Here is a 17,246-nt window from a genome sequence, read left to right as displayed (position 1 = left end):
CAGTTTATTTATTTAGTTTGTTTAAGCGACTTCAGTTGACCAAAGATGCCTGAACCAGCTCAGCTGGATCCTCCTGGATGGCTGAGCTTCTCACCCCCACTAAGGGAGAGTCCAGCCCCTACAGACTGGTCTTGCCAAGGATGTTTTTTTTATTTATTTATTTAGCCTTCATTTAACCAGGTTAGCAGAGGTGTCTTCAGTATTCACATTCATTACTCAGGTAGAAGTATAGATACTAGAGTTTAAAAATACTCCTGTAGAAGTTGAAGTATCAACTCAAGTTTTTTACTCAAGTAAAAGTATAAAAGTACTGGTTTCAAAACTACTTAAAGTATAAAAGTAAAAGTAATGTAAGGGGGAAAAAAGCCATTAAGGACAAAAGCCATTGAAAATGAATGTATCTTAGTATAATGCAAATATATTAAAGAAGCATATATGTGTACTATTGAGCATTAACATGTGTTTCAGAGAGCAGGAGATATGATGACTAGTTGCCTATAAGTATTGTAATGGTGCAAAAAGTCAAACTTCAGAGGCATGTTATCATTTATCCTAACCTTTATTGGAATGTACATCCAAGTTTAGTTGCAGGAATCTGAGGGAACGGATGTAAGAACAAAACTGGACAAGAACATCTGAAACAACCACAACCAAATTCACTCTATCTGGATGGAGCAATTTAACTGGATAGTTTTTATTTAAAGGCCGAAATGAAATAGAGTAACGAGGCTGTTTTTAAAATGTAAGGAGTAAAAAGTACAGATAATTGCGTGAAAATGTAAGGAGTAAAAGTAAAAAGTCGTCTGAAAAATAATTACTCCAGTGAAGTATAGATAACCAAAATTTCTACTTAAGTAAGGTAACGAAGTATTTGTACTTCGTTACTTGATACCTCTGCAGGTTAGTCCCATTGGGATCGGGGGTCTCTTTTACAAGGGAGTCCTGGCCAAGATAGCAGCAACACAGTTACAGAATTAAAAGATAAAAAAAACAAGCAAACACATTTTTTATTACATAAAGAAATAATTAATTAAAAAACGTACAGACAGTCTGAACTCCACTGTTTTCATCGCAGGTTTAAATTCAGTCACAGGTATGAGGTTTCGTAAATGCAGTTCGGTTTGAAGTTTATTCCAAGCATCTGGTGCTGAAAACCTAAAAGCTTTCTTCCCAAATTCTGTTCTTATTTTTGGAAACAACCAAATGCAAAATACCCATTGAGCAGAGATTGTAACCTCCTTGTTTCCATGTTTCTAGACTAGTAGAGCGTTTCTGATCTGAACACCAGGAGCCTTGTCTCCCAGACGGGGGGCCCACAGCTATCTGTAGGGTTTCTAATGTTGGTTTGATTGTTAACTTCCCCACTGACCGCTGTAGAAGCCGCGGGCAGATTACTTTTCAGCCCCCCCGCTCCACCGGCGCCGAGAGCTCCTCATGCTGGTAGCTTCAGATTCAGGGCCTGATACCAACTCCAGACCTTTTACCTGCTTCAGTGGAAGTAACGAGTAAACGCCACATCTAGACCTCGACTTCTCGTTAGTTAACTGTCCAGGTACTTTTAAGCCCCTGAAAATGGAGGTACTTCAAAATCAGAAGAATCAGAATCAGGTTTATTGGCCAAGTCGGGTCAAACAACACAGGGAATTTGACTCCGGTTGTTTTCGCTCATATTCTGGGAATCTTAAACTGTAAGCCATAATCAGCAATATTAAAATAATAAAAGGCTTGCAAAATTTCAGTTGATTTGTAATGAATCCAGAATGTAGGACATTTTTGTTTTTTTAATTGCATTACAGAAAATAAAGAACTCTATCACAATATTCCAATTTTCTGAGACAGTCCTGTATATACAATTTAAAAAAAGAAGTGAAATGTGCAGCAGTATGAGGTAGACATGATTATTGAAAGGTGCATTGTTACAGCCTATGATTGTGGTTATTATTATTATTATTATTATTATTATTGCACAGTGATTGATTACTCTGAGTGATGAGAGTTCATCAGTTCATTCAGTTGAACTGGCTGTAATTCCTGAAGGATAAATGCTGCATTTTGACCCACCAATGCCGATTTGGAACTCTGTCAGCTGAATTTGTTCAGTTCAGGATTACTTTATTAGTTTGGAGTGATCTTTTGTTCAGTTTCTGAAGTCACTGGCTCGGATGCTGCTCTTTATTGGATGAGATGAGGCTCAGGTGAGCACTTGAGGAGGGGTGGGAGTACGGTGCCCTGTGGTGCTCCTCTGCTGCCGACCGCCTGCTCAGACACACGATGCTTCAGCCTCTGGTCCAGAACGGGAGGAACAACCCGGTTAACAGACGGAGAGGTGGTGATTCCACCACCTGGACTCTACGGGAGGCTTGTTGGGACACGATGAGCGATGAGACTTGGGGCCAGTCCCAATCCCCCCCGAGTCCTACTTTTCAGCCTTACCCCTAAATTTTACGCGTTCCCGTGAGGGTAGTGGTGTCCCAATTCCTCTTTGCATGTAGGGGTAGTGCACATATCGAGGGGTAGGGGGTATGAATCTAGCCCTTCACAGCGAGGGATTTCAGATGATGACTTCGCAACCGAGGGCTAGAGAAAATTTCCCAGAATGCTTTACGTCATCATTTGCAGACTGAATAAAAAAAAACAACATGGCGGACATTTATTATTTTTTAGTGAATAAAATCAATATTTTGAGTTAGTTTCTGCATAAAAATGCATTTTGATTACGTTTCTAGCGAGAAATATATATTTTACTTTCATAATATTCACTCAGTGAATGTGCATAATCACTCGCTTGCCCGTTGTTGCAAAGATCTCGCCAGAATAAAGGCTGATTTATGGTTCCGCGTTACACCAACGCAGAGCCTACGGCGTAGGTTACGCGGCGACGCGCGCCATACGCTGTACCCTACGCCGTACCCTACGCCGTAGGCTCTGCGTCGATTTAACGCGGAACCATGAATCCGCTCCCGAGCCGGCGGCTCTTCTCATACCCCGAAAACATCGGAGCAAATTTCTTAACAGGCGTTATTTGGATAAACTGAGCCCAGGTTGGGGATCTTAACGGTTACTTTTACACCTGAAAAAATATTAAAACTTAATAAAGTGGCATATTAACTATTATTAATTAAAACAGCTTTTATCTCTGGGCTTCCTGATATGGTGTGACGTATGTGCAAACGTAACTACGCAAGTCGCTTACGTACCCAAACCTAAACCACGCAGTGACGTAGCAAGTGGTGTCCCAATCCCTAGGGAAGATTACGAGAGCCCTAAGGTTTGTGGCTTCATTTTTAGGGCTAGTGTTAGTGAGTGAGGGCTAGTGGTAGAAAGTAGGGGGTGTATTGGGATTGGCCCTTGGAACGGTGGAGCGACAGCAGCCGAACTGACGAGTTCCTGGTGCACGTGCATGTTGGGGGTTCTGGTCTGGGTCGGCTGGAGGAGTCTGAACCACGATGGATCATTTCAGCTGGAGGTCAGCTGCAAGTCCGGCGCGGGCCGAGCTCCGCTAAGCCACTCAACTGTGACTGACATGGTGGGCGTGTCCCGGCCGGCCTCTCCGGCCTCACGGGGAGTTAATCCAGCTCCCGGTTCTGCACCCGGCTCCGGCCGCCGCTCTGACATTTATAACCGTTTCTGTCTGAATATCAGAGGTTCCTCTTCCCTCAGCACCTGTCTAACGTTGGCCACGCCCCCTGTGGAGTGATGTCACTCAGGTGGAGGTGGTGGTGCCACCAGCGTGACGCGGTTCAGGAAGAGAACCACGGCGTCTAAATGCTGGTGACTCCAGATGAAGCCGGCGGTGGACTGGAGGTCAGATCCTCCGGCAGATTAGTTACGTAACAGCTCAGCCGCCGGGCAGGACAACGGGGCCTTGTCCCGGGACCGACGGCGGCCAATCAGAGGACGGCAGCCCTGCCCGTCTGTGTGTGTGTGTGTGTGTGTGTGTGTGAGTGTGTGCACACTAATCTCCCAGCAGTGGTCAGAGCTGGGCAGCAGTGTTAACCATCACTAAGTGTGTTTACGTGGCAGATGCCAGTACCGGCTGCTGCTGCTGCTGCCGGGAACCGGAGCACGATTCCTGTGTGATTGCCTGACAAAAGCCAGGAAATGGCCAGTCTCGGGGGACGTGGGCAACATTTCTGCACGTCAAGTAGAGAGAGAACAGGGAGGGAGAGAGAGAGAGAGAGAGGGGTGGATCTTTTTTTTGAACCACCTCCAGCTTTCATGACGGGTTCCCAGAACTTCCTGTTGCATCAATGTTCTTAAACTGGCCACTGGTTGAACCCGAGGCCTAAATACACGTGCATGTTGGTTCACTAGTCTTTTCTTTGCATATTTCTTTACACGTTTTCATTTTTCTTCCTTTACTGGAGCCGAAATGAGAAATTCCCATAAAATATGACAATTTTTATTCTTAGTATTACTGTTGTTGTTAGTAGTAGTAGTATAAGTATTACTGTTATTAGTATAACTGTTATTATTATTATTATTATTATTATTTATTATTATTATTATATTACTTTTATTATTAGTAGTAGTAGTAGTAGTACTGTTATTAGTATTACTTTTATTAGTAGTATAACTCTTATTAGTACTACTGTTATTGGCAGTATTAGTGTTATTATTATTATTATTAGTAGTATTATTAGTATTACTATTATTATTAGTAGTAGTAGTATTATTTTGTTATTATTATCATTATTATAAATAATGTGAGTAGTAGTATTACTGTTATTATTACTAGTAATATTACTGTTATTAGTATTATAATTAGTAATACAGTTAAGTTTTAGTATTACTGTTATTATCATTATTAGTAGCAGTATTATTATTATTATAATTATTATATTACTTTTATTATTATTATTAGTAGTAGTAGTAGTAGTAGTACTGTTATTAGTATTACTATTATTAGTAGTATAACTCTCATTAGTACTACTGTTATTGGCAGTATTACTGTTATTATTATTATTAGTAGTATTACTATTATTATTATTATTATTAGTAGTAGTAGTAGCTAACTATTATTATTATTAGTAGTAGTAGTATTACTTTTGTTATTATTATCATTATAAATAATGTGAGTAGTAGTATTACTGTTATTATTAGTAATATTACTGTTATTAGTATTATAATTAGTAATACAGTTATAAGTTTTAGTATTACTATTATTATTATTATTATTATTATTATTAGTAGTAGTAGTAGTAGTATTAGTGTTACTGTCGTTGTTCTTATTTATTATTATTATTGTTCAGGAGTTTTTGTATGAAGACTTTGAGGAGGATCTGTGTTGCGTCCTGCTGTCATAAATGGTTAAAAGTTTTTTTTAGTTTAGAGTCTAAAACATTTCACTTATCCTTTTTTCTTCTGTCGTGTTTCTTCCCTTCAGGCTCTGCAGCACGGCTTCTTCGACTTCGAGTCGTTTGACGTGGACGAATACGAACACTACGAGGTAAAAACAGTCACTGCCCCGCCGTGTTGCCGGGTCGCAGGGTCACCTCGGCCCGGTTTAAGCAGAACTAAACAGAAACAGAACAATTCCAACCCAACTCACCTGTATTCAGACGTAGAGGCTTCAGGTGAAGCTGCTGCTGTAAACGGTGCTCAGAGAACAGACCTGTAGCGCCCCCCGCAGGACAACTCTGATCATTACTGCATTAACGGGAAGCTGCAGAGCTGCAGGTCTCATCAGTCTAGGATCAATCGCTTCTTTAGTTTATGTTAAACAAATGGATAAATGTGTGTTCAACTAGGGAAACGTTCACACCTCAGGTCCTCACATCCCATTGTTTTATTTTATAATTCAAGTTTTTATTTCTTAGTCTTTGGTGTTTGACAGTACAAAACCTTACATTGTGAAACATTTCTTATTATATTACATGTAGTATCAGTGTCATTGCAAAACAGTCCAACAGTGTGAACGTTACAGCTTGAGAGCATATCCCTACAATGGATTATAGTGCTGGACACAATACAATCAGAGGGAGGTATTCATACTGTAGGCTCATCAGACAGTGTGATGTGAGCCCAGAACAACTGGTGCCTTGGTCTTGTTTGTATTGTTAAACCTGTCAAGCACAAGTTCATATGAAGCTGTCTGTATCATAATGTTTATCCACTCTTTCAGTTCAGGGGGTTTGGGTGTTTCAAATCCCATTGTTTACCGGAACCCGTCATTTTAATGAGACCTTCATCATGCTTAAGTGTGTGGCTGAACTGTCCTGCGTGTTCTTATGTTCTTCTGATCTGTCGTGTTTGTCAGCGCGTGGAGAACGGGGACCTGAACTGGATCGTTCCAGCAAAGTTCCTGGCCTTCAGCGGACCTCATCCTAAAACCAAGATAGAGAACGGTGAGTGGAGACGCTGCTCTGCAGACGGCTGATGAAATCCTCCTCAAATCTGAAGATGACTGATGAATTATTGTGTAAACGCACGTCGTTGTGGATTAACTTTATTTATCAATGAATATACAGTAACTGACTGCAGACCGTAAGTTGGAGTTTTGTGGCGTTGATGTGCCGGTGAAAACAAACTCACTGTGTTGAGTCACAGCAGGTTGTTGTTCCACTTTACCACGACTGATATGACGCATCCAGTTTCAGCTCAACTCAGCTTCATTTACACGACGAGCGTCGTCTCAAAGCTCTTGAGCAGGACAGTTCAGCCGGTTCCAGGTGGTCCAGTTAATACCAGCATCCCCCTGGACCGGTGGGAGGTTGAGAGGACGGGAAGGAGCAAGGAACCAGAACCTGCTGGGAAGAAGGAACACAGGTTCATAACAACGGTGTCATAGAGTTGGAGGGAGGAGAGGTGCATGATGGGAGGTCTCCCAGCAGTCCAGGGCTGCGTCCAAAATTCCATACTTCCACCCTAATGAGTAGCAAAAACAGTATGAGATTTTTTACTGCGTCCGAAACATTAGTACGTACTCAATAGTATGCTCTATCCATACTCATTCTGGAGAAATGTATTAGTGTGGATTGATGGATACTAGCTAAGCAGAAACTTCCCACAATGCAGTGCAGCAGGGTTTGGTTGCTAAGTGCTGAGCAGATGTCATAAGTATAATAATATTATTATATAATATTAATATTATAATATTCGTATATAATAATATTATATAATGCTATCTTGTTTCGGCCAGGATAAACGGGAAATAGCGGAGCGGTGCTGCTACCGCTGCTGTTACCATGGTAACAGCTGCTACTGCTGCTGTGACACGTCACTTCCTCCCAACAGCAGAGAGTGACGTGTGCGCTCTGAGTAGTACGTCCGAATTAATGCATATTACTGATATTTACTCAAAAGTGTGCCGAACTTAAGTATACTTTTTAGTATATACTGTTTCAGTATGGCATTCCGGACGCACCGCAGGTCTACAGCAGCATCACTAAGGGAGGTTTCAGGTCACCTGACCCAAGACCTGATCATCTTAAAGGTAGAGAGGGGGTCTGTTTCCAGAGGAGAGGAACCTGAAGGTTCTACCTCCCATTCCACTGTTAGAATCTCTAGGAACCACAAACTAACCTGCTGGAACTCTGAGCTGAATCAAGAGCAGGTTTCTTAAGTAAACGTTTAATCACAGCAATCTTAAACGCTGCGGCACGTAACCAGCACACGAAGATCCAATCAAGAAGTGTTAATTAAAGAATCGACGTAATTAATTAATTTTGAAGTAGTTTGACGTAATCTCTGCTGAGAGTTAACAGACCTGTCACCATACAAATAAAAAAGGTTGTTTAAAGATTATAACTATTGTGACCCTGCATCTGTCTGCATCTTAGACTATTTTATTCTCCTGGAAGCACAAACTCCAGATTATGAGCATTATATTAAATGAAAAACAATGAATTTACTAGCTATCAATATTGTTTAAGGCATTCAGAAGCAGTTATTATTGGTATTGTTTAATGTTTTAATGTTGAATCGACCCAAACGTCCCGTGCGTCAGCCTGAGACCCTCAGTATTTGTCTATTGTCTTTGAATAATGTCTTTTGAATAATGTCAATTTTTTCCAGTTTTGTGTAAAGTCACCTGCTTTGATTGGCAGATGAAAGGTCATTTTTTCCATCGTAGATCTCGTCTATAATGCCCATCCAATGTCCTGTTTGTGGAGCGAAACTTTTCAACCAGTTTGTTGTAATGGCCTTCTTACAGGCAACAGTCATTATTTTGAAGAGGTACTTATCTTCTTTCAGTGAGGTGTTACTGTTACCATTATATTTCTGTAGACGTGTGTATTAGAGACGGCTTTGGAGGGCATTTCCTGGTAGGCATTCATCATCATTTTAATCAGCACCAGAGGTGTATAGTAACGAAGTAGATGTACTTTGTTACACTACTTAAGTAGTTTTTTTTTGAGGATTTGTAATTTTACTTGCATTTTATTTTTTATCAGGACTTTTACTTTTACTTCACTACATTTAAAAGTAAAAAAATATACTTTTACTTCCTTACTTTGACATTTGCCACCTCGTTACTCGTTACATATTAAAATAATCAAAGATATATTTTGCAAGAAAGAGTTTATTTTTAGTGTTGTATTCTATACCACATTTCCTTCACCTGAAAGTGAAATACAAAAAACAAGGGAAGGATAATTTACTTTTGCTTTTACTTTTGATACTTGAGTATATTTTTTCACAAGATACTTTTGATACTTAAGTACATTTAATATGAGCTACTTTAAGACTTTTACTCAAGTAATTTTCTTATGGGTGACTTTAACTTTTACCAAAGTCTTTTTCAGTTATGGTATTTCTACTTTTACTTAGTTACTTTTTTCAAGTACTTTATACACCTCTGATCATCACATTACTTTCTGATGATGTAACAATTTTTACCTGTGTATCAAAAAGTGTTTTAGTTGTAAGAAAGGAAACAGGTCTTTGTTTTCTAGTTAGAATCCGTTTTTAAGCCTTTCAAATGATTTAAAAGGGTCATGGATTTGAACGTGCGAGCTGAGTGAACGTGTGTTGCTCCGCCCCTGCAGGTTACCCCCTCCACGCCCCCGAGGCGTACTTCCCCTACTTCAGGAAGCACGATGTCTCCACCGTCATCCGTCTGAACAAAAAGATCTACGACGCCAATCGTTTCACCGACGCCGGCTTCGACCACTACGACCTCTTCTTCGTGGACGGCAGCACGCCCAACGACATCATCATACGCCGCTTCCTGCACATCTGTGAGAGCACCGACGGCGCCGTCGCCGTCCACTGCAAAGGTGAGGCCCCCGCCCTCACGCCCTCACACCGCTCCCCATCCAGAATGTGACCGTATAACACGCCATTTAACTTGACAACCTTTATCAATAATAGTAAATGTACGGTATGTATACAGTAGATAAAGTAGTTTGACTGTATGAGTAAAAAAAAAAATCAGCCTGAAATAAATATTTATTTATTTATTTATTTATTCATATGCACAATGATAAAACAGTAATTATATTAACAATACAAGGACAAATAATTGTGCAGGAGAGGAAAAGAAGCCCGAAGGGCTTATAAAAAATCCTCCCCCTCAATACAAAATCACAAAAACAAATCAATCAATAGGAAAAGAAAAGAAAGGAAAAAGAAAATTTAAAAGAAACAAAGAAAAACACAATAAACACACAAACTAAAAAAATATCCATAAAATGGCAATTTAATTTCAATTAGAATAGCCTATTAATTTTGCCTAGATAAGAGATACCGCACCAAGCTGGTCCTAAACATTTTTAAACAATTTTCTAAAGAGTTTCAGAGTTGAGGGCCATTAAATTTGATAAAGGATTTGTGATTGGAGGTACGACAAAGAGGTAAATGAAATAAAACTTAACTTAAAACTGAAATAAACAAATCTGAGTCACAAATAGCGTTCAATTACTCATCAAAAGAAAGTTACTTCCACTACCTCAAAACCACCACAAAAAACCTCAAAGCAGGTCTAGTCGTTTGAAATCAGAACTAAACACGCATGTATGCCTTTTACAGATGCATGTTCATCTCCTTAAAAATAGTTAAACTTCTTAACAACATAAATTAATATACTTGAAAACTATAATCTATATGTTATATTGGCTGGAAATTATAACTTATATACGACCAACTGGTCATGTGACCACTCTTTCAACAGAGATGAGGCGTTCAATAAATGTTCAAAACACAATTCTCCAGTCTAGACAGAGATTTCTATCTAATGAGTGGCAACTCAGGTGTTTGTGCTACGTTTTATTTCAATAACATCCCCACCTTCAAGTGAGCCGTGAGTTTCCTCATGTTTTGCCTTTTTTTTTCATTTTGCTCGCTCCTGATTCATGACGTCTTTTGAACGACGTGTTGAAATCTCACCTTCTGTATTCTGCAAGAGCCTGCAGGCTCAGCAATCTGATTGGTCGGATGTCGAGTGCTGCCAATCATTGCACGGTCAGATTAGAGGTATTTTTCCCTCCTCAGACTCCCGGTAGCGCACATGCATTACCGTGCAAATGCGTCCCCTCGCGCAAAATGTGGCCCCTGTTGGAAGATGAGGCCCCACGCACAGCCCGTGTTTTGCGTTTAGATAGGGTAAGGTTGTGTCATGGACGTGTCCTTGTCCATCCTGCCCTCAGAGATGGGAGGTGCAGTTGTCTGTTTGTCCTGCAGAGGGAGACAAACTCCCACTAGAGTTTTATGAGACAGTTTCAAAGTGAGGACGGTGATCACAGCCACACGGTCCAGATTTACCAAAACATCCTGAGTGGAGACCAGACTTGTAGTCAAGACCGTCTAAACCGAGACCAGAAACAAACCCAGTTCTGTCCTGATCCTGGGTGATTGTATTCCATCATCCTGGTTCAGCTAGTTTCCATATGAGCTTGTTTTCAACTGCAGCTCAATAACACAGAGAAGTGGATGATGATGTTGAACTCACTATAAATGTTTCCATCCATCAGCTGAGATCAGATATGTGTGGCGACTGCACTACCGCTATTTCTACACTATTGGAGGATTGACTCCAGTGCTTTTAAGGATTGACACGACTACTAACTAGTCCCAAAGTCCTCTAACAAAATAACCTATTCAATTCAATTTTATTTGTATAGCGTCTAACACAACAAAATTAGTCTCTAGGCGCTTTCCAGAGACCCAGAACATAAACCCCTGAGCAATTATTACATAAACAATGGCAGGTAAAAACTCCCCTAGTGGGAGAAAAGCCCAAGCAGCCTCCAACACCCCCCTCCACCTCAGAGAAGGAATGAAGAGTAAATGTTACTGGTTTAAATTGGACTTAATTTGGAGATGAAACCTGAATTTTAAATATTAAAGATTGAAATTACACGATTTACCATTATAGTAATCAGATTACACCGTATATCAGCTTCACTAAAATGGACCTGATGCTTAATCAATCACAACAATATGCAAATATTATTCATATATTTATTCAAACAAGGCCTTTATAAACACAAAACTGTAATTAAATACAGACACATGCAGATGCACCAAAACATTTAATCAGATGAAAATACAAATAGTTTACAAAACTGTACATTAACAAGAGGAAGAACTGCTGATCACAAGATTCTGTCACCTTGGTAACGGACTCTGTTATCCGAGTCCGAGACAAGACCAAGACCACAGACGGTCGAGACCGAGACCAGTCTCGAACTAAGTCTAGTGGAGACGCAGTGACTCCAGATCTTCTTTAAAGTTGTGTAATAAAGATAAGTGCTTCCAGTTTAGCTTTTTAAATGAATATGTCCTACGCCATCGTTCAAGATAAACATATTATTATTACTCGCTTGACTCCCACATGTCCCTCACCGCGTAACCGGGCTGCAGATTTCACAATCGCTGCTTCAGAGTTCATCCAGCTCCTCAGCCGTTGTCCTCAGCAACAAATGTTTCCTCACTGTTTTGTGGACATTTTGTCTTCAACTGTGTGGTCTGAACCTCTTTAATGGTGAAAGCGTGACACAAAGGTGAAAAGCTGATTATCTTCAGTCTCGTGTTCGGCTGAGAGAGCGAGACGGACTCGGTGGGACCCGGCAGCGGTGAACCAGTCCCTGTATAACACTGACTGCATTTCCATGCAGTCAATAACCCTTTTAAAACCCGAATATTGGGAATAACCCGAATTTGCACGGCCATGTAAACACCAATAACCCTTTTGAATAACCCAAATTTTCTCATATTCGGGTTTTTAAAAACCCGAATATTGGGTCATGTAAACGCCAAACGGAATATCCCCATCAAACGGAACATGAATTTGTTTTCTGCGCATGTTCTGTTCACAAGGAATCCTGGTCTTTTGAGTCCAGGAAGTTCTTCTAAACACGGAAAAACGCAAGACCACGCCACACTTTTGGAGTGAGGAGGAGACTAATCACTTCATAAATGTAATGAAGGATATGAACATTTCTGCATTTGTAGACGGTAGAAAGTACCGGGATAGTGAGATTTACAAGAAGGTGAGAGAAAAGTTGCGCGAAGCAGCATTTGTTTTGAATTTGGATACAGGAAGAAGAAGCGGAAATGACGGTAATTGTGTCATCACGTTCTCCGCGCGTCGCTGGTTTGATCCAGATATCCTGAATGATTAATTACCATGTAAACAGGGATAACCCTGTTTGCTCACGCATGTAAACGAAATATTCTGAATGTTTCAGTAACCGGATTATTAGCAATAACCCGAATTTTGACTGCATGTAAACGTAGTCACTGATTTATTGTGACCCGGACGGGAGGAAGTGCTCATGTCACTCTCTGTCTCCTCAGCCGGCCTGGGAAGAACGGGGAGTCTGATTGGCTGCTACCTGATGAAGCACTACCGCTTCACGGCGGCCGAGGCGATCTCCTGGATCCGGATCTGCAGGCCGGGCTCCGTGATCGGCCCCCAGCAGAACTTCCTGGAGGAGTGAGTCTCACCGTTTCTGACTGTTTATGGTCTTTGTTCCTACTGATGTGAAATAAGACCTGGAAACAGGCATTCAGTGCGTTTACATGGGAATTTTAATTCCTCTTTAATTCAGAATTAAAATTAAATCCAATTTTAAAATGAGAAAAAAAATACCATGTAAACACCTAATTCCGAATGAAAAGGGCCATTCCGAATTAAACTTAATTCCAAAGTAAGTGACTGGTTTATTCCGATTTTAAATGTGAATAGAATAATTCCGCGATCATCATCACTCATTCCGCTTTAAATTAATCCTGGTCTTTCTTTCTGCTCGTTCCCTCGCCCGTCTGTCTCCATGACACTTATATTCCGCGCTGGGCTGGTTTTTCAAACAAAGTTTCAAGATGCAGCACGCAGTAAACGGTGGTCAAGAGCAGAGACCATTTATTTAATAAATAGAAATCATTAAAAGAACAGATGGAAACAGGAAACATAAAAATTGTGAGCTTTTCAAAGTTGTAGCAGCTAAGTTGGTTTTTCTTCCGGTAGTTTAACTTCCGGTCCGCCCCCTATCCAATCAGAACCTTCCCAACCCCCAGACCTTAAGCCGATCAAACGTGTTTTCCATGTAAACCTCAATTCGGAATTACTTTTTCCATGTAAACTCGAAGGAAAATAGTTTAATTCTGAATTATTTAATTAATTAATTACGAATTAAAAAACATCATGTAACCGTGGCCATTGTAGCATAGAATTGTCAAATTGTTTTAATTCACCGTACGAATTGTTACAGATTACTTTTGTAATACTGTATTTGACCCGGTCTTCTACTTTTTAACAACTTGTGCTTTTTATAATCCCCCCCCCCCAAAAAAAAAAAAACAACAATAATAGAAAACAGGCTTATGGTTTCTTTTCCAATTCACATAAAACCCAAATATTTATTTTGGTGTTTGTGGACTAGTAATTAAAATCAAGCTGTTAAGTCTGTTGTCTCTTACAAGATTGTAAACTTTAAAACAAGAGCGCTGGGGTGAGTTGTGGGGGAACATTCCTCCCCAGGTTCCTCTGCAGAAACCCCTGAAACGGGAGGAAAGAGATACGGCTCCGTCTGTTCTGTCTTTGATTTGTGTTTTTAAAGCTCAGTCCGTCTCGTCAGCTCTTTGTGTGTTTGTCCTGGCCGCCGGACAACTCTGGGTCTGGGGGGGGAACGACGCGTCCAGTCAGGCAGCGCCATCATTTTCACTTTCACTCTGAGCAGCGGCTGGAGTTTCCCTCCCAGCCGCCGATACGAGGAATGCAGTTACCATGGCAACCCAAAATAATTAATTTCATCGGGAAAATCAACTTCAGTTTCTTTTGAATTTGGTTATTTTTAGGAAGCATTGTCCAGCTCTTCTGTCCCTGCCAAGTTCAAGTTTATTTGAAATACATCATTGCATAACAATATGAATTATGATGTTTTTTACACTTTGAGACAAGAAGACCGCTCTATTGAAGAAAAAAAAAAAAATGAATAGCAACTGTCAAACCATGCTAATAAAAAAGTTTATTTTACTTCTAATAAAGCTGGTACGCTCTTGGGAGGAACGACATCCGGTGCCTTTTTGTGTGACTCACAGGTTGTGAATGTCCTCCCATTGCGTAGTAGTGACTTGTAATCAGGCTCTGGATCGTTGGGCTGGTCCCTTTACTCAGTAGCCGTCTCTCTTAAGCTTATTCTTCGTCAGTCTGTAAAACAATAACTCAGATTTCTTGCTTCTAAATCTATGAGTACAGTCGATCGCACAACAGTTCTTTCCCATTTTAGATGTTTTCCAGTTGCTCAAACTGAAAGTTTACGCTGCCACTCAGTCTTTCTGACACTCAGTCTTTCTGACACTCAGTCTTTCTGACACTCAGTCTTTCTGACACTCAGTGGGGGTAACGCGCTGTGAAGTCCCATCTGTGACGTCAATCCATTCCCTCTATACCTGGGTCAACACATCTGGAGTTGTGCTCGTTTGGCCAAACTCAGATATCAGAACCCAAGGCTGAGCTTACTTCAACATGAACTGGACTTGTGCGTCCCATTGCCGCCTTACTCACGGTAAAAGAGACGCCCTGGACTCTCCAACTACGTCTCCAGTACAGCCAGAGCTGTTCCAGTGTCCCTGGACAGTTTTATTTTCTTTATTGATGAATAAAACATGGTTTTTAACCTATCAGCTGCTGGAGGCTCCTCCGGGTCGCTGAGCAGCACAACGAGGCTCCAGCAGCTCCAGCAGCACCAGCGGGGCTGAACGCCAGGCCTTGTTGTTGTTCCTACCCGGTCCTGGCTCACAGTAAAATCACCTGCCTGATGTTTTGGTTCAACCTGCCGCGGCAGCTTTGACCCCCCTGGGGTCGTGCTCGTTTCCTGCAACAGTGAGTTCATCAGCAGTAGTTACTTTTAGGTCGGGCGCGTGGGCCTGAAGATGGATATCCCTTTCCTGTTGGACAAAGACCTGAGACCAGGGTGAGGGAGGAATGTTGATGAGTGAGGGAGGAATGGAGGAGGAGATGAGTGACTGCGTTTCCATGCATCAATAACCCTTTTAAAACCCGAATATTGGCAATAACCCGAATTTGCACGTCCATGTAAACACCAATAACCCCTTTGAATAACCCGAATTTGCTCATATTCTGGTTTTTAAAAACCCGAATATGACCCCTGGGTTACTCCTTTTAAAACCTGAATATTGGGTCATATAAACACCAAATGGAATATCCCCATCAAACGGAACATGAATTTGTTTTCTGCCCATGCTCTGTTCACAAGGAATTCTGGTCTTTTGAGTCCAGGAAGTTCTTATAAACACGGAGAAACAAGACCAGGAGGAGACTAATCACTTCATAAATGTAATGAAGGATATGAACATTTCTGCATTTGTAGACGGTAGAAAGTACCGGGATAGTGAGATTTAAAAGAAGGTGAGAGAAAAGTTGCGCGAAGCAGCATTTGCTTTAAATTTGGATACAGGAAGAAGAAGCTGAAATAACGGGAATTGCGTCATGATGTTCTCCGTGCGTTGCTGGTTTGATCCAGATATCCCAAATGATTAATTACATGTAAACCAGGGGTGTCGGGATCCAGTCCTCGAGGGCCGCATTCCTGCATGTTTCAGATGTTTCCCTGCTTCAGCACACCGTAGCCCCTTTCACACAGAGATTCCGCAATATTGGTGTAAAGAAGTCCTGCCAATACGCCGCTTTTGTTGGTTCACACAGAACCATACAACGCCGGCATAACGCAGCTCCCGTCTGTAAATTCACACAGCATGCCGGCGTTCCGCAATCAGAGGCGTGACGACAGCGTCAGCGTCAGCGCTGGCCCCGGCTGGCCCCGGCATGCCGGCTGTGTCATTCACACAGACCCCGTTTCGGCTCTGTGACTACCTCCGCTGCCGGCTTATTGGTGGGGCCACTTGGCCCCCCCATTCCGCCTCCGTGACTTTCACACAGAACAGCGAGGCGGCTTAAAGGCGCAACGTTCCCGCCTCGAACTGGCTGTGTGAAAGGGGCTCGTGATAAAAGTAGCTGTGACGCCAACAGAGCTGTCCAGACCTTGATGACAAGCTGGTGACGACCGTTAATTTTAATCAGGTGTGTTGTTGCAGGGAGACATCTAAAACATGCAGGACACCGGCCCTCGAGGACTGGAGTCCGACACCCCTGATGTAAACAGAATATTCCGAATGTGTCAGTAACCGGAATATTAGCAATAACCCGAATTTTGACTGCATGTAAACGTAGTCAGTGAGGGAGGAATGGAGGAGGAGATGAGGACCGAGCTGAGACAAAAGCCAGGACTCTTAGTTTACCGTCTGTCTTCCTTCAAACCATCGAAGGGCATGTGGGGAGTCTCCAGAAGAATGAGATCACATTCACTCTTATTATGAGTTTGTTTTTTGTTTCTATATATATATATATATATATATATATATATATATATATATATATATTAGGGATGCAACGGTTCTCGGTATAAAACCGAACCGTTCGGTTCGCCCTCCACGGTTCAATACGCCCATGTGTGCCGCGGATTTTCGGTTTTGCCATTAGTTTTGCATTAATGCTTTACAATCCGCGTGTTTGTGCCTGTCAGCTGCTGCAGAAAAGCGCTCTGCGAGTCACTGCTGTAGCTCCGCCCACTCCCCCTCACACAGAACAGACACGGAGCGGGGGAGTTGAGAGAAAAAAGTTTGAAGAAGCGCCGGCTTCATTCAAATCTCCGGTGGCATCATTTCCGTTTCGCTGTTGATTACAACGACGGTGGAGTCAAAACAGTTAACAGAGCTTTTACTGTCTGTAATCATAGCTTGAGACCGGCTAGTAGAAGATCAGAGTCTCCGCCTGGTGAGTG

At 41.6% G+C, this 17,246-nt stretch overlaps 1 protein-coding gene across 2 annotated transcripts in view; it reads left to right on the top strand.

The window, feature by feature from the left end:
• Positions 1-17,246, top strand: part of cdc14ab (cell division cycle 14Ab) — a 45,672-nt gene that overhangs the window by 18,861 nt on the left and 9,565 nt on the right. For both annotated transcript variants that reach the window (XM_061738877.1, XM_061738876.1), the window contains exons 7-10: positions 5,387-5,449; positions 6,260-6,347; positions 8,991-9,221; positions 12,742-12,880. In XM_061738877.1, coding sequence (XP_061594861.1) covers positions 5,387-5,449; positions 6,260-6,347; positions 8,991-9,221; positions 12,742-12,880 — 521 coding nt within the window. The remainder of the gene's footprint in view (positions 1-5,386; positions 5,450-6,259; positions 6,348-8,990; positions 9,222-12,741; positions 12,881-17,246) is intronic.

Source organism: Cololabis saira, chromosome 13, assembly GCF_033807715.1.
Source record: "Cololabis saira isolate AMF1-May2022 chromosome 13, fColSai1.1, whole genome shotgun sequence".
NCBI lineage: Eukaryota > Metazoa > Chordata > Actinopteri > Beloniformes > Belonidae > Cololabis > Cololabis saira.
The sequence above is the reverse complement of the archived record's forward strand: the minus strand, read 5'-3'. Positions and strand labels throughout refer to the sequence as shown.